This window comes from Leucoraja erinacea, chromosome 7 (genome assembly GCF_028641065.1).
Source record: "Leucoraja erinacea ecotype New England chromosome 7, Leri_hhj_1, whole genome shotgun sequence".
Classification (NCBI taxonomy): domain Eukaryota; kingdom Metazoa; phylum Chordata; class Chondrichthyes; order Rajiformes; family Rajidae; genus Leucoraja; species Leucoraja erinaceus.
Window position 1 is genome coordinate 4,291,438 of NC_073383.1, and position 21,408 is coordinate 4,312,845.

Here is a 21,408-nt window from a genome sequence, read left to right on the forward strand (position 1 = left end):
ATCTGAGCCCCCTCTTAAATCTCTCCCATTGAGGAGGCCTATAATACAGTCCTATCAAAGTGACCATTGCCTTCCAGTTAGACAAAAATGCTGGAGAAACTCAGCGGGTGCTGCAGCGTCTATGGAGCGGAGGAAATAGGCAACGTTTCGGGCCGAAACCCTTCTTCAGACTGATGTGAGGGTGAGGGTGAGGGAAGAAGAAAGGAAGAGGAGGAGCCAGTGGGCTGAGGGAGAGCTGAGAAGGGGAGGAGAAAGCAAGGACTACCTGAAATTAGAGAAGTCAATGTTCCTACCGCTGGGGTGCAGACTGCCCGAGCGAAATATGAGGTGCTGCTCCTCCCATTTACAGTGGTCCTCACTCAGGCCATGGTGGAGGCCGAGGACAGATAGGTCGGATTTGGAATGGGAGGGGGAGTTGAAGTGCTGAGCCACCGCGAGATCAGGTTGGTTATTGCGAACCGTGCGGAGGCCTCCCTCATTGTCTTCCAGTTTCTATCTTCATTCCATAGAGCCTCACTGGATAATCCCCCAAGAATGTTCTCTTTAGACAGTGTAGTTATGTCCTCCCTCCTGAAAACGCCATCCCTTCTGACCCCCCCCCCCCCCCCAAACCCCTCCAACCCCTCCCCCTGCCACATGATTTCCTGCCTACATCTCTATCATATCTATAGCATGTGCCTCTGTCCCCTGGAACATTCAGCAGCATCCACAGTTCTCTCAGCCATGTTAGGGTGCTCTGGAAATTTCATGTCATGTGATAGAAGCAGAATTAGGCCATTCAGTCCATCAAGTTTACTCTGCCATTCAATCAATCTATCTCTCCCTCCTAACCCCATTCTCCTGCCTTCTCCCAGTAACCCCAGACACCCGTACTAATCAAGAATCTATCCACCTCTTGACGTGGTTTACAAGACTCAAATTAAAGACGTAAATGACACAGACACGGAGAATTCTTCAAGAAGACGAGAAGCCTTTAATTTGCACAAATCTGGGCCTGGAACATTCAGAGATAGTACAGCTCGGCCACTCTCCAAATGTTTACTAATCCATCCTTTCATGCAGCGTTTTATTGTAATTTCAGTTCTTATCTTTGGCTGCTTAGCACGTATGTTTTTACTAACTTTAACCTCGTACTGTCCTTGTCTTTTATCTCCAATTTCTAAGTTATCATAATGTTCTAGACTAAAGCAAAAATAAACTAAGCAATAACATGTTTTTGGGCCTTGACTTCTGAGCACACAAAAAAAGCTGACATCTGCGAGCTTTACTCAATGTTTTAAGCATATTGGTAAGATTTAAGAAGTAACGTGTTTCTTCTATATACATTCTATATAACTTCTATACTCGGCCTTAAAAATATCAATTGACTTGTCTTCCATAGCCTTCTGTGGCAAAGAATTCCACAGATTCACCATCAGGGGAATCAAGAACTTTGGGTCATATTTGCACCCCATGTTTGCACCCCAGCGGTATGAACATTGACCTCTAATTTCAGGTAGTCCTTACTTTCCCCTCACCTTCTCAGCTCCTCCTCAGCCCACTGGCTCCTCCTCTTCCTTTCTTCTCCCCCCCCCCCCCCCCCCCCCCCCCCCCCCCCCCCCCCCCCCCCCCCCCCCCCCCCCCCCCCCCCCCCCCCCACACTCTCACATCTGTCTGAAGAAACGTTTTGGCCCGAAACGTTGCCTATTTCCTTCTCTCCATAGATGCTGCCTCACCCGCTGAGTTTCTCCAGCATTTTTGTCTACCTTGGGCCATATGTTTAGGCTGAGAGTGGAATGATTTAAAAGTAACTTTAGGGGCAGCTTTTTCAAACAGAGGGCAGCAGTTAATGAGTGAGCTGCCAGAGGAAATAGTTGGGGCTGGTACAGTAACAGCATTTAAAATATACAGGTGTATTTGGACAGGTACAAGAATATGAAAGGTTGAGAGGGATATCACAGCATCTGAGAGCTGGATCCAGCCAATATCTGTGATGCATCTGAGCAAACATTTCAGGTTCAGCTACAATGACCAACGGAGGCTTTTGGATTTCTAGATTCTCCAATAATCTATTCCTTCATCTCTTGTGGAATGAATGGATTCATGGTACTCTGTTTCTTGTGAGTACAAATGAATCTGCTAAATATGGATCTCCCTTATCCATCAGTTAGTCAAGGATGATTTCCCCTTCATTAATCCATGCTGACTTTGACCGATCCTGCCACTGCTTTCCAAATGCGCTGCTATAACATCTTTAATAATCGACTCAAGCATCTTCTTGATAATTCCCTGTTTTCTCTCTCCCTCCTTTCTTAAAAAAAAGGGTTACATTAGCTACCCTCCAGACCACAGGAACTGATCCAGAGTCTATAGAACATTGTAAAATGATCACCAATGCATCCACGATTTGTAGGGCCACCTCTTTGAGTAAATGTAATGGAAATGTAATCCAGCTCTTTCTTCCAGAGAAGAACACATTGATTTACCAATATTTCAGGCTTCTTGGTGGTCCAGAATGCTATTGTCTATTTCTCTCAGTTTTCTCTTGATATGACAGACACATGGAAACTAATATTCACATTTCCTATGGTTTATAGAGTATATTTATGATCCTATCTAATCTCATATTCTTTAAGCAATAACGGCAGCATTGTGGACGATCTTTATCACTGGTAAAAGCAGATTTTCCTGAATGCTTGTAATTAATGCCCATTTTATGTGATCTGTTGTGGCTAACTAACACTGTGAATTATTTTTACAGTTTTGCCAGAGGAAGTGAACAAGAGAGATATTGTATTCCTCGTTGACGGCTCAGAGAATGTCGGAAACATAAATGTGCATCTGGTGCACGATTTTATCAGCAATATAATCGAGAGCCTTGATATTGGAACGGACAGGGTAAGGGTGGGCATGGCACAATTCAGTCACAATGCCAAAGCAGAGTTCTACCTTGATACATACTCAACAAAATCGGACATACTGAATCATATCAAAGGGCTCAGGTTGAAAGGGGGCACGACTCTTAACACTGGCTCAGCCCTGGACTTTGTTTTAAGGAATCTCTTTATCAAGTACACAGGAAGCAGAAAGGAGCAAGGGGTTCCCCAGTTTCTTGTGGTGTTTGCTGGCGGGAGATCGGCGGAAACTGTTAAACCCTATGCGGAGGCTCTCAAGCGAGATGGCATCGCAATTTTTGCAGTTGGAGTAAGGCATGCCGACCCGGCCCAGCTGGAGGAGATTGCATCCGATCCCAGTTTGGTCTTCAGTGTGAAGGAGTTCCATAATTTGGCAAACGTACATGAACGGGTGATGAGCCCATTGTCAACATTGAGTGCCCCAACAGTGGCTATCAGAGAGTCAATCGTCATTAATGAAGAAACATTAATTCCTGGAGAGGAGCGAGTTACCAGTATAGAAGGTACGTAAACTAGGCTTTGCTCTTTGATTATCAGAATCAGGATCAGAATCTCACTTTATTCGCCAAGTATGTTTTGCAACATACAAGAAATTTCATTGGTCAGGTCAGTCATACTATTAAAAGCAACAGGTCACTCAAAAATACAGTTTAACATAAACATCCACCACAGTGACTCCTACACATTCCTCACTGTGATGGAAGGCGAAATAAAGTTCAAGTCCTTCCCTTAGCTCGTCCTCGGTCGTGGGACTTGAGCCCCGTTGATGGGACGATCTTGACTCCCGTCGTTGGTGGCGTTCAGGCCCTCCCTGTCGAGGCGATCAGCTCCTGCATCGGGGGGTTGTCAGCTCTCCCGTGCCGGGCGATCGAACCTCGCGTCGGGGTTGGTCGAACCTTCCACGACGTTGGAGCTCACGACTAGCCTCTCCCGAGACTGCGAGCCCTTGATGGTAAGTCCACGATGGTCACAGTGGGAGCGATCCCAGGCAAGGGATCAGCTCCGATGTTAAGTCCACGCCCCCCGGTCCGAGGAAGCTTCCAGCTCCATCGATGGTAGGCCGCAGAGCCTGGAGAATGTGATCCGAAAATTGATCTCCGGGAAGGTAAGAGTCTGAAAAAAGTTCCCCCCGATCCCCTCCCCCCTCATAAAACAAACCAAAGAACATTAAAAGAAAAACTTTTAACAAACTAAAAATAACAAAAAGCGTGAAAAGACGAGCAGACTGCCGGCAGGGGGCCATCAGCCCGGTGACCCTGGTGTAAATTATATATTCCAAGAGCACAGTAGCATTGTGGTACACTGACTCCCCCTCCCCAATCTTTGCACGTCCCCAATCCTGGTCTTTCCATTCAACACTTTAATTTCATGTTTCAAGAATCTTGCTGTGTTCTATGACTGTTGGCAGACCGATTTCCCTCTTGGGATAAATAAAGTTCTATCGTATCATATTGTGTCATAGGTTATGGACTTGTATTGAGTTGCATGAATCATTAATCGCGAGACATGGGTTCGATTCCCACCATAGAAGCTGGCAAATAATTATAAATACATTTGGGAAACATTGAAATAATATCAATAATGGCTACAGTGGAATTGCTGGGATGTAGCAAAATACTTTTTGGTTCATTGATGTCCGTCAGAGAGAGCAATCTGCCATCTTTACCCAGTCTGCAAACGTCCATCGTAGCTGATTGCCTGGGTGGATAATTAATGCTATTACAGCACTGTGAACATCCTGTTCATGTGCAATATTGACAGGAAATAGTTATTTAATTTTACAATTAATTAGCAAATTAGCTCAGATAATCATTTCCTATATTAATCAGCATATTTCTACCATGCGTTAATGTACGGATCATTTACAGATTGAACATAGTTGGTAAGTATCAGAGAGAAGGACATAGTTAACTTTCATTTTGAACACATTTGAACAGATTTGCAAATTCTTGATGCAGTTTTAAAGGAAGCCATTTGGTTGCCTTGCCAGTGTGAAAATGTGCAACACTATCAGATGCTGGTGGTATTCTCCTCTATGCCTTCCATTTCATTGATTTCAATGTGGGGGAATATATGCCACTGGTAGTGAATAACATCAGCATGGTGACCATCTTTCACCCCTTCGCACTTGATCCCTGTTTACATCCATTCCCTACACACGAGGGGCAATTTACAGGAGCCAATTTACTTACAAACCTGCATATCTTTTGGATGTGGGAGGAAACCGGAGCATCCGGAAGAAACCCACGCGGTCACAGGGAGAACGTGCAAACTCCACACAGATAGCACCCGAGGTCAGGATCAAGCCCGGGACTCTGCAATGTGAGGCAGCAGCGCGACCAGCGCGCTTCTCTACCCTCAGAAGGAAAAAGTTCCCCTGAGGTCCCTCTTAAATCTTTCCCTTTTCACCTTAAGCATATGGTTTCTAGTTTTAGAATCTTCTGGGGAAAAATACTATGAATGTTCACTTTATCCATGCCCCTTATGATCTCATTACGGTGAACAAAGTCACCTCTCAGCCTCCTACTCTCCAAGGAATAAAGTCCCAGCCTATCCAACCTCCCTATATTTCATGCCTGGAGGCCCTGTGTTCAGATGAATGTATCCATTGGCAGAAAGATATAACCATTTGAAGAAAAGCCACACATGCTAGCAAACAATATCAAAAAAGTAGTTTTCAAATCTATTATCTATTAATATATAAAACTCAAACCCATCCGTCCGCCTGCAGTACGGATCCCTTCCTGCCTTTTGATTCGTTGATGGCTGCTCCTTCCTATCAGCTTCCAACACACTTCGAAACAAAGTTGCAAGCAGGAACACTGAACTTTTCACTGCTGCAGCAGGCAGGGGAGGTGCAATTGAGGGAGGCAGGGGAGTGCTGGAAACTTACATTTGGCAACGGCCTCAGTTCCATTGGAGGAGACAGGTGCATGGTGGAATATTGGGTTGGGGGAATCACACCATTGGGGGAGCAGACCCAACGGGTCTGCACTTGGTCTAGTATTATATAAAAGTCTGTGGCTGCCACTTGCCATCCGTCCGTCTGGGTGCCGGCTGCCTTTCTTCCTTTTGATTCGCTGCTCCTTCCTATCAGCTTCCAACACACTTCAAAACAAAGTTGCAAGACAGAAACACTCTGAACTTTTCACCTCAATGGGATATCACAGCAAGTGCTTCAACAGGAGGGGGAGGGCCAATTGGTATTGCAATTGGAACTGCTGCAGCAGACAGGGGAGGTGAAATTGGATTTTTTTTTTAATCCACTGCTGAGGGAGGCAGGGGAGTGCTGGAATCTTACATTTGGGAACGGGTTCAGTTCCGTTGGAGGAGACAGGTGCATGGTAGAATATTGGGTTGGGGGATCACACCATTGGGATAGCAGAACCAATGGGTCTGCACTTGGTCTAGTGTTCAATAAAATGCAGCTTGAAATGAAATGCTCTTGAGGCATATCCAGCAATAAAAAAATGCCAAATTACTGACATTCAGTAATTGCTCAGCCACATTTTGCAGAAGAATTGATAAATAATCCATGCTGTATATCAATGAGCCATGCTGAAAATGATGTATTTCCTTTGTAACATAGCAATATTGTTTGCATTTTCAACAACTGATGCTTGTTCATTTTATATATTTGTTTTCCCATCCTGTAGTCATGCAGAAAGATATTGTTTTCCTAATTGATGGCACCCTTGGAATGGGGAAAGCGTTTCCTCTCGTCCGCCAATTTCTTATTAAAGTACTTCAGGAACTTGACATTGGGCCTGACAAAGATCAAGTCGCCGTGGTACAGTACAGCTCCGATGCACAGACTGAATTTGCGTTCAATACTTATACGAGCAAGGCTGAAGTCCTGGCTGCGGCAACACAGATCAGACGTAAAACGGGAAGAGTCCTCAACACTGGAGGAGCACTAGAGTATGTCTCAAGAAATATCTTTCATGCAGCTGCTGGCAGCAGGCAAGATGCCGGAGCTAAGCAAATTCTGGTGCTTATCACTGCTGGGAAGTCCAGGGAAGATGTCGGTCCAGCAGCAGATACTATAAAGCAAGCTCATATTGTGCCCATTGCCATCGGAGCTAAGAATATTGACCCATCGGAGCTGCAGCAGATTGCATATTCCTCTGATTTCCTCATTATATTAAAAACTTTCCACTCTATACCAACATTGCATCAACGATTGATATCAATGCTGAAATCCGTTTAACCTCTTGAAGGTAAGAATTTTTCACAAGCCAAGGCCACTGATTAATTAAGGTTACACAAAAAAGCTGGAGAAACTCAGCGGGTGCAGCAGCATCTATGGAGCGAAGGAAATAGGCAACGTTTCAGGCCGAAACCCTTCTTCAGACTGGCCAGCTCCTCCCTCATGGCTCCATAGTCCCCTTTATTCAACTGTAACACTGACACCTCCGATTTACCCTTCTCCCTCTCAAATTGTAGATTAAAACTTATCATAATTAGTTACTACTTTCTAATGGCTCCTTAACCTCAAGTTCCCTAATCAAACCCGGTTCATTACATAACACTAAATCCAGAATTGCCTTCTCCCTGGTAGGCTCCAGTATAAGCTGCTCTAAGAATCTATCACGGAGGCACTCCACAAACTCCCTTTCTTGGGGTCCAGTACCAACATGATTTTCCCAGTCTACCTGCATGTTGAAATCTTCCATAACAACCCTAGCATTACCTTTACCATATAACCAAATAACCATATAACAATTACAGCACGGAAACAGGCCATCTCGTCCCTTCTAGTCTGTGCTGAACACTTACTCTCACCTAGTCCCATCTACCTGCACTCAGACCATAACCCTCCATTCCTTTCCCTTCCATATACCTATCCAATTTATTTTTAAATGATAAAATCGAACCTGCCTCCAGCACTTCCACTGGAAGCTCATTCCACACAGCCACCACTCTCTGAGTAAAGAAGTTCCCCCTCATGTTACCCCTAAACTTTTGTCCCTTAATTCTCAAATCATGTCCCCTTGTTTGAATCTTCCCTACTCTCAATGGAAAAAGCTTATCGACGTCAACTCTGTTTATCCCTCTCATAATTTTAAAGACCTCTATCAAGCCCCCCCTTAACCTTCTGCGCTCCATAGAATAAAGACCTATCTTGCTCAACCTTTCTCTGTAACCTAGGTGCTGTTTATGACGTTAATTTTAACTCTTGATTTTACTTGCATCCTATATCCAGGCTAGTTTGTGGGCCTGTAGATAACTCCCATTAGGGTCTTTTTACCCTTACAATTCCTTAGTTCTATCCATACTGACTCCACATCTCCTGTTTCAATGTCACCCCTTGCAAGGGACTGAATTTCATTCCTCACTAACGGAGCTACCCTACCCCCTCTGCCCACCTGTCTGCCTTTTCGATAGAAGGAATACCCTTGAATATTCAGTTCACAGCCCTGGCCCTCGCAGCCATATCTATGTAATTCCCACAACATCATACTTGCCAATTTCTAACTGAGCCTCAAGCTCGTCCACTTTATTTCTTATACTTCGCGCATTCATATACAGCACTTTGACTTTGGTATTCACCTCCCCTCTCACACCACTCACAATTGGCCCTGACCTTACTCTCTCATCCCTTCTCGAACTTTCCTTTCCATTAACTCGCGAGTCTTTTGTAACTTTTCCTGTACTCACTTTCCCTTCAAGTCCTTTATACTCCCAATTTGTCAATCCCTCCTCCCCCACCATTTAGTTTAAACCCACATGTGTAGATTTAACCCACAACATTGTGCTGATGCTGAGAAGTGTGTTCAGCTCTGGCTGAACAACTAATTTTGTTTGTGGACTCAATAAGAAAAAGTCAGAAGAACAGCCCTCAACCACTTACCCTTGGGTTCTATGGCCAATCTAATTTTAATTATAATCTATCATATTTTTGTCGATCCCATTTGATTTTAGATTCTGGATCAGCCTTTTTTGAATGCCTTACTAAAGGGACTTTATTGAATGCCTTACTAAAATGTGTGTTGTTTTATGTTTGTGATGAGTTACCCACATCAATCAGTTTTATCACCTCCTCAAAAAAGTCATGATCTCCCCTGCGGAAAGCCATGCTAACCATTCCTAATAAGAGCATGCTCTTCTAGATGCCAGTAAATTATATCCTTAATCTTTTCCCATACCACTCTTCACTGAAAGCTGTTAGTGTCCACATTTTTCTGAATAGATTGCAATAGATCAAACAAGCAATTCTATCCACACCCAAAGAACTGTGATCAAATATTTGCTCTCATTCAAATTTTACACTGTTTTAGTGATTATGTTTTAAGCTCCTATCCATGACTGCCCGAGCACGGGAATAAGTTTAACAGACTTCCCCTTTTCTTAAGAGGGCCTCAAGGAATCTTAAGTATTTGATTCTGCTTAAATCATAATCCATTGCCAACTTCAAAGAAAAAAAGCTATAGAAATTGTCTATCTCTGCCTTAGAAATATCCACTGATGGCCTCCACAGTCCTCTGTGGCAGTGAGTTCCACAGATTAACTACCCTCTGACTAAAGATGTTCCTCCTCAACCTTCTTTCTAAAAGAACGCCCTTTAATTATCAGGCTATGTATGACCTTTAGTCGTAGACTCCCACCAGAGGAAACATCCTTTCCACATCCACTCTATCGAAGCCTTTCATTATTCTGTAAGTTTCAATGAGGTCCCCCCTCAACCTTCTAAACTCCAGTGAGTAGAGGCCCGGTGCTGTCAAACACTCATCATTTTAAGTAACTAAATAAACCTAGAATTAAAGGAACAATTAATCATTGTAACGCTAACCATCAAACAATTGGATTGTTAATAAGAAGCTATCTGCGTCATTAATAACCCTTAGAGAAGCAAATTAGTTGTCCACTAACAGTTTAGCCTCCATGTGGCTCTAGACCCACCAAAGTGGCTTAAACTTAACTCCCCTTTCAGTTCAGTTTGGTGATACAGCATGGAAACAGGCCCTTCGGCCCATCGAGTCCGCACCGACCAGCGATCCCCGCACATTAACACTATCCTACACACACTAGGAACAATTTACATGTATACCAAACCAATGAACCCACAAACCTGTAGGCCTTTGGAGTGTGGGAGGAAACCGGAGATCTCAGAGAAAACCTACGCGGTCACGGGGAGAACGTACAAACTCCGTACAGACAGCACCTGTAGACAGGATCGAACCAGGATCTCCGGCGCTGCAAGCGCTATAAGGCAGCAGCACAACCGCTGCGCCACCGTGTCGCACATATTCTGGGACAATTAGGGATATGTAATAAATGCTGGCATTTCTCTGTAAAATTTTCATCCCTAGAATAACCCCAATGAATCAATGAATATTGGCCAAATGTTCAACATTGACAGATAACCATTTTGCTTAAAAATTGTACGATTATTGTTGACTGTATTTACATCACAAGGTTGAGCTGCTTTCACCTGGTGTAATGTTTAAATATATAGATCACAGGGTGTGTGGGAAGGAACCACAGATGCAGGTTTAAATCGAAGATAGACAAAAAAACACTGGAGTAACTCAGCGGGAAGAGGCAGCATCTCTGGAGCGAAGGAATGGGTGATGTTTCAGGTCGAGACTCTTCTTCAAACTGGATAGTTAGTGGTGAATAACGATAATGAGTAGTTAAACCCCTGTCTCTTGGTGCAAGTTCATTCCAAGAGCTCTCCCGAGTTTTAAAAAAATCAAACTCGTGGTAAGCATGGAGAATGAACGTAGCGGGTACGTCGGAGCTCGGGGACGTCTCTTAGTGGCTCGTAACGCTAACGACACGTACTCGGGAAGACTCGCTAGCGGCAGGTAAGCTCGGGAAGACTCATGAAGGTTTTTCAACGTTGAAAAATGTCCATGAGTGCCCCGAGTACCGACGAGTGGCCATTACCGTAAATCTCCGAGTTCGAATCAGGGCAAACTCGGGAGAGCTCTTGGAATTAACTCGTACTGTGGGACAGGGCTTGTGTTAGTGTCTTTACTACCTCAGAGCCAAAGTATGGAACACTCCAGATAGACTGGATTAATCCTGCTCTTATTTAATTCTGGACTTGAATCCAAATTGACCAATGCGGAGATACAGCGTGTAAACAGGTCCTTCATCCCACCAAGTCCACACCGACCAACAATCCACGCACATTAACACTATCCTACACTAGGGACAGTTTATACATTTATACCAAGCCAATTAACCTACAACCCTCTATGTCTTTAGAGTGTGGGAGGAATCCGAAGTTCTCGGAAAAAGCCCACACAAACTCTGTACATACAGCCAGGATCAAACCCGAGTCTCTGGTGCTGTACGCACTGTAAGACAGCAGCTCTACTGCAGCGCCACCATGCCGCCCCTTTAAGCTATACTTTCTTAGTGGCAGGTTTTAAGAGATATCAATAACAGAAATCATTATTCTTGGAATAAGACAACTGTTCTTCCTGATAAATACAATAGAGGGAAATGCTGACAGTGTTCAATCAGTTAGGCAGTATCGGTGGAAAGATAAATTATGTTAACGTTTCAAGTCAATGATTTTTTGCTCAGAATATGTTTAGTTAACTGGCCTCCACAAATTAATAACTGATGATGATCTGCATGCATGGGAACTATGTATTAATTCCCCGTAGTTCTGATGGAACGTCATTGACATGAAAAGTCAGAGTAACTCAGTGGGTCAGGCAGCATCTCTGGAGAGAAGGAATAGGTGACGTTTCGGGTTGAGACCCTCCTTCAGAGTTGATTTGTGAAATGATTTGTTATGAAGGGAAGGTAGTGAATTAAGTGTTTATTCTTTTGTTCCCCACAGATCACCTTACTGAATAACCCAACAGAGTGTCCTGCATCTGAATTATTATATCACATCATCCAAGTTCCCTTCTCCACATTAAGCTGCAAATCAACAGCAAAAAAATGCTTGAATGAATCACTTCACTGAACAACACGAAAACCAGCCATCCTTGGAAGCCACAAGTTTGACAATAATATCCTGCATATGACAGTGATCTCAGTTTTCCGTCGTAAACTCTATCTGAACATCTGGCTCATTTTATAAAATTATTTGCAATTTATAGTCAACAGAATTACCTGGTGTAAAGAATATGGGCACAGTGTAAGGAAGCAGGCACTGATATTCAACACGTTTGATTACTTTATCTGAAATAAAAACAGAGAATGTTATAAACATTCAGCAGATCAGGCAGCATCTGTAGAAAGAGAAGCAGTGTTAACACTCTACTGGTCTGCAAAGGGCCTTGGACTGAAATGTTAATGCAGATAATGTGCATTTCTGTTTGGTCCATCGCAAGAAGGACGTGGAGGCTTTGGAGAGGGTGCGGAAGAGGATTTTCAGTGGTTACCATGATCGGAGGGTACGAGCTAGGAGATGTTGGACAAGCATGGATTCTTTTCTCTGGAGCATCTGACGAGAAGGGGTATATATATATATATGATAGAAGCCTATAAAATTATGAGAGTCAGAGATAGGGTAGAGAGTCAGGACCTTTTTTCTCAGGGTGGAAATGTCAAAGATTAGTGAGCGTAGTTTTATGTTGAGAGGAAGAAAGTTTAAGGAAGATATGTGGAAGAAGTTTTATTTGACACAAGCTGATAGGTGTCTGAAATGGTTGGTGGTGATGGTAGATACACTAGTGGTGTTCACGAGGCTTTCAGATAAGTGTATGAATATGTAGCGAATGGAGGAATATGGATGATATGTATGTAGGTATAAGGGATTAGTTTAAATTGGAATCATGGCTGGTGCAGACATTGTGGGCCAAAGGGCCTGTTCTTGAGCCACACTGTACTATCACAGATGCAGCCTGACCTGTTGAGTGTTTCCAAGCATTCTTCTGCAGATATTTCAGATTTCCAGCATTTGAAGATTTTTCAATTCCAGTATTTTTTGAAATTAAAAGGATTATGGCCAATGCAGTCCAGATTTTACATGGAACAATTTCAGCTGTAAAGGATTTTCATTCTGCTTATTTTACTTGGATCGCAGTATATATATACCAACGCTACTTCTCATTATGTTCGGTATTTTCAAGTCCAATTTTTTCTTTGCTGCTGCCTGCTTGTCAAACGACCAGAATTGCTTTTCCTGCCCATTGCCTATTTCTGGTCATCATCCCAGTTCTAACGCCATCGAATTGGAAAGCAATACTCAAACCATTTGGCTTTATATCCTCAATGCACTGTCATGGACATTTAAAGTGATAAATAAATTTTTATTTTAAAACACAATGGCCCAATGTTTTATTAGCTGTTCTCTTATCTTTATACTCCGAATAAAAGGCTTTTATACTATTGGTATTTTGAAAGGGAAGTGAGAATGTGCATATGGAAGCATGAAACCCAGTTGTGAAGTAATAAACAAGGTTCAGAAACATAGCACTATTAAAGGTGATATTATTGATCAGACACAAGGTTAAATAACCTCACAGATTGATGGTAAGAACTAATTTTAGTTTAGATTTTAAATTAGGGATACAGCGCGGAAACAGGCCCTTCGGCCCACCGAGTCAGTGCCGACCAGCGATCCCCGTACATTAACACTATCCTACACACACTAGGGACAATTTACATTTATACCAATCCAATTAACCTACAAACCTGTGCGTCATTGGAGAGTGGGAGGAAACCGAAAATCTCGAAGGAAAACTTACGCGGTCACGGGGAGAACGTACAAACTCTGTACAGACAGAACCCGTAATCGGGATCGAACTTGGTCTCTGACGCTGCAGGCGCTGTAAGGCAGCAACTCTAATGCTGCGCCATCGTGCCTCACCTGGGGACTATACTGGAGTCCGTACAATACAATGGGACCATACAAAATACCTGGAGAAATAGTACGTTTTATGGCCCTGTCCCACTTAGGCGATTTTTTAGGTGACTGCTAGAGACCAGGACAATGGAATTCACCGGCCAACACCGGCGACAACCTACGTCACCTGGCGACAATGTACGTCACCTGGCGACAACGTACGGCAGCACCTAAGACAACCTACGACAGCCCAAATTGTCGCCACTGTCTCCGTAAATGTTTCAACGTCAAATTTTTCGGCAGTCATCTGTAGTCGCCTAAAAAATCGCTTGAGTGGGACAGGGCCTGGTGATGCAAGTTCTTATATGTGGAAACAAATGAAGACAAGGTGGTGAAGATTTCATTGCTTCTCTTCATTGGTCAGAACATTGAGTACAATAGATAAACAGTCCAAGTCATACAGCATAGAAACAGATCCTTCGTCCCAACTTGCCCATGCCGACAATGATGCCCAACTACACTGGTCCCACCTGCCCACGTTAGGCCCATATTCCTCTAAACCTTTCCTATCCAAGTACCTGTCCAAATGTCTTTCAAATGTTGTTATTATATTTGCATCAAGTACCTCCTCAGACTGCTCATTCCATATACCCACCATCCTCTGTGTGAAAAAGTTACACCACAGATTCCTATTAAATCTTTTCCCTCTTACCTTAAACGTGACTATTCTTGGTAAAAGACTCTGCATTTATCACATTCCCCTCGTGGTCTTATACACCTCCATAAGATCAGCCCTCATACTCCTGCGCTACAAGGAATGGTCCTAACCTGCTCAACCTCTTCCTTTAGAAGTGTAGGCTTGGCGATCGTTTCGCTGAACACCTCTGCTCGGTCCGCATTAACCAACCTGATGTCCCGGTGGCTCAGCACTTCAACTCCCCTTCCCATTCCGAATCTGACATTTCTGTCCTGGGCCTCCTCCATGGCCAGAGTGAGCACCACCGGAAATTGGAGGAGCAGCACCTCATATTCCGCTTGGGCAGTCTGCACCCTAGCGGCATGAACATTGACCTCCAATTTCCGGTAGCACTTACTGTCTTCTCCCCTTCCCAGCTCTCCCTCAGCCCTCTGGCTCCTCCTCTCCCTTTCTTCTTCCTGCCCCCCTCACCCTACGTCAGTCTGAAGAAGGGTTTTGGCCCGAAAAGTTGCCTATTTCCGTCGCTCCATAGATGTTGCCGCACCCTCTGAGTTTCTCCAGCACTTTTGTCTACCAACTCTTCCTTTAGCTTAAGCCTTTAAGTACTAGCAGCATCCTCGTAAATCTTCGCTGAACTCTTTCCAGCTTAACAACATCCTTCCTATAGCAGGGTGAAAAAAACTGAACACAATATTCCAAATACAGACTCACCAATGTCTTGTACCACAGGAACATAATATCCCGACATTTATGCTCAATAACCTGACCGATGAATGCCAACGTATCAAAAGCCGTCTTGACCATCCTACCTGTGACACCACTTAAGGAACTATGCACCTGCACTCTGCTCTACAAATCCCTCCAGGGCCCTGACATTCACTCTGAAGGTCCTACCCTGCTATGTCTTCTGAAAAGGCAACACCTTGCACTTATCTACATTAATCTGCATTAATGTGTCATCAGCCCAACTGATCCAGATCTTGATTACCATCTGCACTATTTACAATACCACCCATTTCATTGCCATCTGCAAACTTACAAATCATGCCTTGCACATTCTCATCTAAATCATTAATTCTAACTACTAAGCACCGACTCCTGAGGCACACCACTAGTCACAGGCCTCCAGTCCGAAAGACAACCTTCCATTATCACCCTCCATGAAGTCAATTCTCAATCCATTCAGCTAGCTGTCCCTGGATCCATGCAATCTATGCTTGCAGAGCAGCCTACCCTTGCGGAACCTTATCACATGCCCTGATGAAATCCATATAGAGAACACCTACAGCTCTGTCCTCAGCAACCCTTTTGGTTAATTCAAAAAAATGATCTCCCAACTGCAAAACCATGCCGACTATCCCTAATCACCTCCCATTTATCCAAATGCAGATCCAAATCCGATTCCTCATAATATTCTCCAGTAACTTGCCTACCTCAGATGTTATAGTTCCCAGGTCTAAAGTTCCCACGCTTTGCCTTGCAGACCTTCTTAGATAAAAGCACATTAGCCACCCTCCAGTCTTCCAGCACCTCACCCCTGTCTAATAATGATTAATATATCTTGGCCATCCATTCTCTAGCTTCCTACAGCATCCTGGGATATATCTGATGAGGCCTGGGATATTTGTACGCTTTCATATACCCCAGGAAGGTTCAGCACTTTGTTGACTGTAATACAGACTGTACAAGGCATTTCATTAACTGTCCCAAGTTACACGGTCTTCATGTCTTTCTCCGCATTTAAAACAGAAAATACTTGATTAGAACGTGTGTCAAGGGATATGGGGAGAAGGCAGGAATATGGGATTAGGTGGCAGAGATCAACCATGATTGAATGGCGGAGTGGACCTGATGGGCCAAATGGCCTAATTCTACTCCTGTAAATCGTGAACTTGCAAATTTTACTTCAGAGTCACGTGAGTGACTACGTGAAGACCCCGTCCAGCTCGCATGCGCGACATATAGCGTCTCACGAAGTGCAACAGCGACAGACGGGAATACGAGCTCTCCCGCAACAATTTGAAAACGGACCTCCAGGTAAGTAAATTTACTCTGAAGACATGGTGTTTTGGGAAACCTTGTTCTGTTTTATTTTTAAATAGGAACATGAACAGGGAAAACACCAAGGAAGGTCGTTCCCATCGGACTGCAATGGTTCCAGCAGTGCGGGGTGACCGTCGGCACCTGGACCGCACACGCTGCGGTCCACAGTCATCGAAAGTTTCCGAGCCAAGCCCAGCGTCGCTAGCACAGTTCAAACAACTGCAGCGGGCTGGAGGTAAGGCACTACGGATGTCGGATCAGCCGATTCACTCAGAGGAGCCCGGCATGGTAGACTCACCGCAGAGAGCGGCTAAAGGTGACCGTTTCAAGCCTTATGGAAAGGCTCATGGAGCAAATGCTCCAGCGAGACTTGCTCCGGGAGATGGGGCAGCTCACCAAGGGAGCACAAACACTCCCGCTCCAGTGCACTAACAAGCACTGGCCATCGTATCTCCCTCAACAGAGGGGAGCGTTGGTGACCAGGACTGGGCTGGTCAAGAACAGGGATCACTGGCTGAAGAAACCGGGAGTATGCTTGAGGTACAGGATCAGGAAGAGCTGCTGGGTGTGGTGAACCGCTACGTGGCAACACCGCGAGTGGGACAGCCGTTACAGCCTAAACTGGCGGCCAGCTTACTACCTGTCCTTTAAACCTCTCCAAGACAGGTAGTCATTGAGGCGTTGGACCTTATCACGCCTCCCCAAAATTGCATTTTGCTCAATGTGCCTGCCGTTACTGGGGTTACATTGAGCAGGGTATCAAAACCCAAGAAATTAAATTGCAAATAATGATGATATCCCTGACGTTGGCTATCACTTCACATGCTCATTCCATGGACAGGGTTGACATGCCAAAACACCCTGGCTCTACTGTGCAACACAGTATGTGATTGACAACCTCCGGAAGGAGGTCATAAGATCTGCCCTCAACCTCAAAAATTCGCAGGACTGTGTAGAACGCCGGCCTCGGAACCACAGATCCTGCTATTTGGGAAAGAATGACCAAAACAAGCCAAAAAATCCGGACTAAGAATCCAAGTCTTTTGGCCTCATGAGGGCAGGACCTGGAACGAGCTAAACCACGCAAACCCAGACGGCAGTACCTCTATGCATCCACCAGTAGGCATCTACTTCATGGTACTGGTGAAAGCTCGGGGCCCGCATACCATCCCCGGAAGTCTTTCGGGACAGGGCGCAGAGCGGGCCCCATGGAAAATGCGCCACCCCCCAACAGCACCACCCCGACAGACAAGGAACCAGAAACCGAAGAAATAAACACACCACCAAACAACAGTGGAGGTAGGTGGGTCTGGTTCCTACCATCACATAAAAGGTGGGGGGATTGTGCTAACAGGGGGGAGACTACACCTGTTTTTGGAAGCATGAAGGACTATCACACTTGGTAGTTATATACCAAAAAGTATTCAAGGATAAAAATTTAATTCATTCAAGAAAACTTGCCATCAGTTCAGCATGCACCCCAAAGGGGTTTTACCCTCTCACTAAAAAGAAAACATGAGGGACAAGCTGAACTGGAGAAGTTACATACAAAGGGAATCATAAAGAAATCTAAACATGAACCTTTGGAATTCGTATTAAATTTACTAAAACCAAAAAAGATGGTGAATGTCGCATCATCATTGACTTAACCACATGAATACTTTCATCAGGTATACACACTTTAAAATGGAAAACATTTGTAACTGCCAAACAATGGATTACCTAAGGATACTTTATGGCAGGCATCGACTTAAAATATGCATACTATTCAGTACCCATTCATAAAGATCATCGTAGATACCTAAAATTTACCTGGATGGGGCAAATATGGCAGAACAAATTATTGACTAATGGACCAACATGAGCCAAAACTGTTTACCAAGATATTAAAACCAGCCCTGACACTATTAAGGAAACATATTGTCATGGCATATTTTGATGATATTTTAATAATAGACAAAACCATGGAATTAGCTAATTCAGCAGCATTAGCTACTAAAAACGTATTTAACCTTGGGCTTTGTCATACATCCAGATAAATCTACGTTGACACCATCCACAACTATGGACTATCTGGTATTCACAATTAACTCAGTCCACATGTCTATAACGTTGCCAAAAGAAAAGTCAGCAGAATTGGCACAAACCTGTAACAAATTAATGGTTAACAATCGACCAACCATTCGACAAGTGGCAAGAGTAATTGGGAAATTAGTAGCAGCATTACCAGCTACCTAGCTTGGACCTTTGCATTAGAGCAAAGGTGCTAGCATTTTAAACAACATGCAGGTCACTGACTGAACCATGAAATTGCCTATTTTCAGAATTATAATGATGGAAAGAGAACACTTGGCATAGTTCCAGTCCCACCATTTATCAATAACCCATATCCAGAACAGGTGGTAGATGGACTAATCTAGAATCATCACTACTACAGACACTGGACATAAAAACTATTGGAAATGTTGGGTGCGTTCTATGGGTTAAAGGCATATTGTTCAAAAGTGCACCATTTGCATGTTTGTTTACAAATTGACAATACCACAGTGGTGGCCTATATTAACCATATGGGCAGGATAAAATCGATATCATGTGATAATTTGATCAACACAATTTGGTAATGGTGTGTCGACAAACATATTTGGCTATCAGCAACTTACCTACCAGGTGAGCTAAATACAGTGGCAGATGTTAAACTCCAAAGTATTTGCTGAAATTACAAAGCAATATGGAATACCAGATATCGATTTCTTTGCATCCTGACTGAATCACCACGTACCGATATATGTCGCATGGGAACCATACCTTGAGGCAGCGGTGATGGATACATTCTCGCTGAACTGGGGGGAACTAATCTCTCTATGGTTTTTCCCCCCTTCAGCCTCATCAGTTAGGTACTACACAAAATACAGATGAACTTTGCTTCGGGCTTTTTGGTAGTACCCAATGGTCCTTGACAGGGTCCTTGAAACCCATGACCATTCCCAGCGGACCAGATCTACTGATCCACCCTGTATCAGGCGAAAGTCACCCATGCCATGACAGAATAAGCCTACTGGGTTGCAGATTCCAAAAAGACCTTTTGCTGGACCTGGGATTGTCAAATAGGACCATGAACACGATGACAGCATCTCACCGACTTTCCACCAAGAAACAATATCTCTCCAGTATAAGAAAATGTGAAACATACTGCTCGAGAACAGGGACAACCTGCTAATCAACCACCATATCTATGTACCGGAGTTCCTGGCCAGCCTTCGCCACGATGAAGGTCTGAACTATAGCACTATCAAATGTGCTAGAAGTGCACTGTCAGCCTATCTAAGACAGGCACCAAGGGAACAGGCCATAGGTCTCGTCCACTGGTGGGCAAATTAATGAGAGGTACCTTCTATTCAAAATCCCATAGACCTAGATATACCAAGATCTGGGATGTCAACGTTGTCCTGACATACCTAAGGGATGGCCACCAGCCAGATCCCTCACTCTGGAAACAGCTACCCTGTATATGGCCATGTTGATTGCTTAGTCTCAGCATAAAGGGTCCAGTCTTTTACCTACTCAGAATGGACAATATGGTCATAGCATCAGACCAAATAACATTCACCATTCAGGAGCCAGTAAACAGAGCAGACCAGGAACTTCAGGACTCATTATGAAATTCCGGGCGTACGCACCTGACCACCGTTATATGTCATGACTCACCTTCTACCATGTATCAAGTCAACCTAAAATTCCAGAGGGAGAAAAAATGGGTCAGCCACAAAAAAGCCACTGGGTCAGCGTACCGAGTCAAACCATCTCTAGATGACTCAAACAGGTATTGGGAGCTGCTAGAGTGGATACCGATATTTACACATCTCACTCCACCAGGGCAGCATCCACGTCGGCGGATAACAGAATTGACGTGCCATTCGACCATACCCTGGTAACAGCGGGGTGGTCCATGGAAAGAACTTCTCAAACTTTCTACAACAAGCATTTAATAAAACCCGTTTCACTTGCAGAGAGAATTTTAGACACTGCAAAAAATATATAATTTAAGCCCGGGGGAGCATTTTGCTCTTGTTATTGTTAATAACACCATTATTGTTTTACAAACAGATTCATGGTTGATTACGATTACACTTCCTTCCTCGAATGACTTTGGCAGCGAGTGAAGTATGGACTGTTACACGGTTTGAAATCACCGAGCTTTAAAATCTTCACGTAGTCACTCACGTGACTCCGAAGTAAAATAGTAAGATTAAACGCGAACTTACCAGTTTGAAGTTTGATCTTTATTTTTATGAGGAGTTACGATGAGGGATTACATGCCCTCCGCTCCCACCCTCAATTATAGAGATCAACTGGTATCTTAGTTCTCCTTATCTTTACTATGTTTATTTCAATTATTGTGTTGTGTCTGTGATTCCACACCACTGCTTTGAAGTATGCCGCGCATGCGTGCTGGACGGGGTCTTCACGTAATCCCTCATCGTAACTCCTCATAAAATAAAGATCAAACTTCAAACTGGTAAGTTCTCGTTTAATCGTTCTATTCTACTCCTATAAATTGTAAACTTGCAAACAAAACTGTTGGGAATCATGCAGCAGCACTCCCAAGTCCCTTCTGAAAGTCAGGTAAACCACATCCACTGACTCTTCTTTGTCTATCCTGTCATTGACTTCCTCAAACAATTCCAACAGGTTCGTCAGGCAAGATCTCCCCTTCAAAAAACTATGCAAGTCAAGTCAAGTCAAGTTTATTTGTCACATACACATACGAGATGTGCAGTGAAATTAAAGTGGCAATGCTCGCGGACTTTTGTGCAAAAGACAAACAACAAAACAACCAAACAAACTATAAACACAATCATAACACACATATTCTTTTACATAATAAATAATGGAAGGAAAAATGTTTCAGAAGAGTTAGTCCCTGGTGAGATAGGCGTTTACAGTCCGAATTGCCTCTGGGAAGAAACTCCTTCTCAACCTCTCCGTTCTCAAGTCACCGCATGGCAACGGAGGTG

The 21,408-nt window shown here is 43.9% G+C and overlaps 1 protein-coding gene across 3 annotated transcripts in view; it reads left to right on the plus strand.

Moving 5' to 3' along the window:
• Nucleotides 1-21,408, plus strand: part of col6a3 (collagen, type VI, alpha 3) — a 246,465-nt gene that overhangs the window by 141,206 nt on the left and 83,851 nt on the right. Inside the window, exons 21-23 of one of the 3 annotated variants that reach the window (XM_055637668.1) lie at nt 2,741-3,397; nt 6,551-7,114; nt 11,698-13,916. The exons of 1 other annotated variant lie outside the window; for it this stretch is intronic. In XM_055637668.1, the coding sequence (XP_055493643.1) occupies nt 2,741-3,397; nt 6,551-7,104 (1,211 nt within the window). In that variant the 3' untranslated portion in view covers nt 7,105-7,114; nt 11,698-13,916. Of the gene's footprint in view, nt 1-2,740; nt 3,398-6,550; nt 7,115-11,697; nt 13,917-21,408 lie in introns of those variants that run through there. One more of the 3 variants, XM_055637670.1, reaches the window with a different exon arrangement.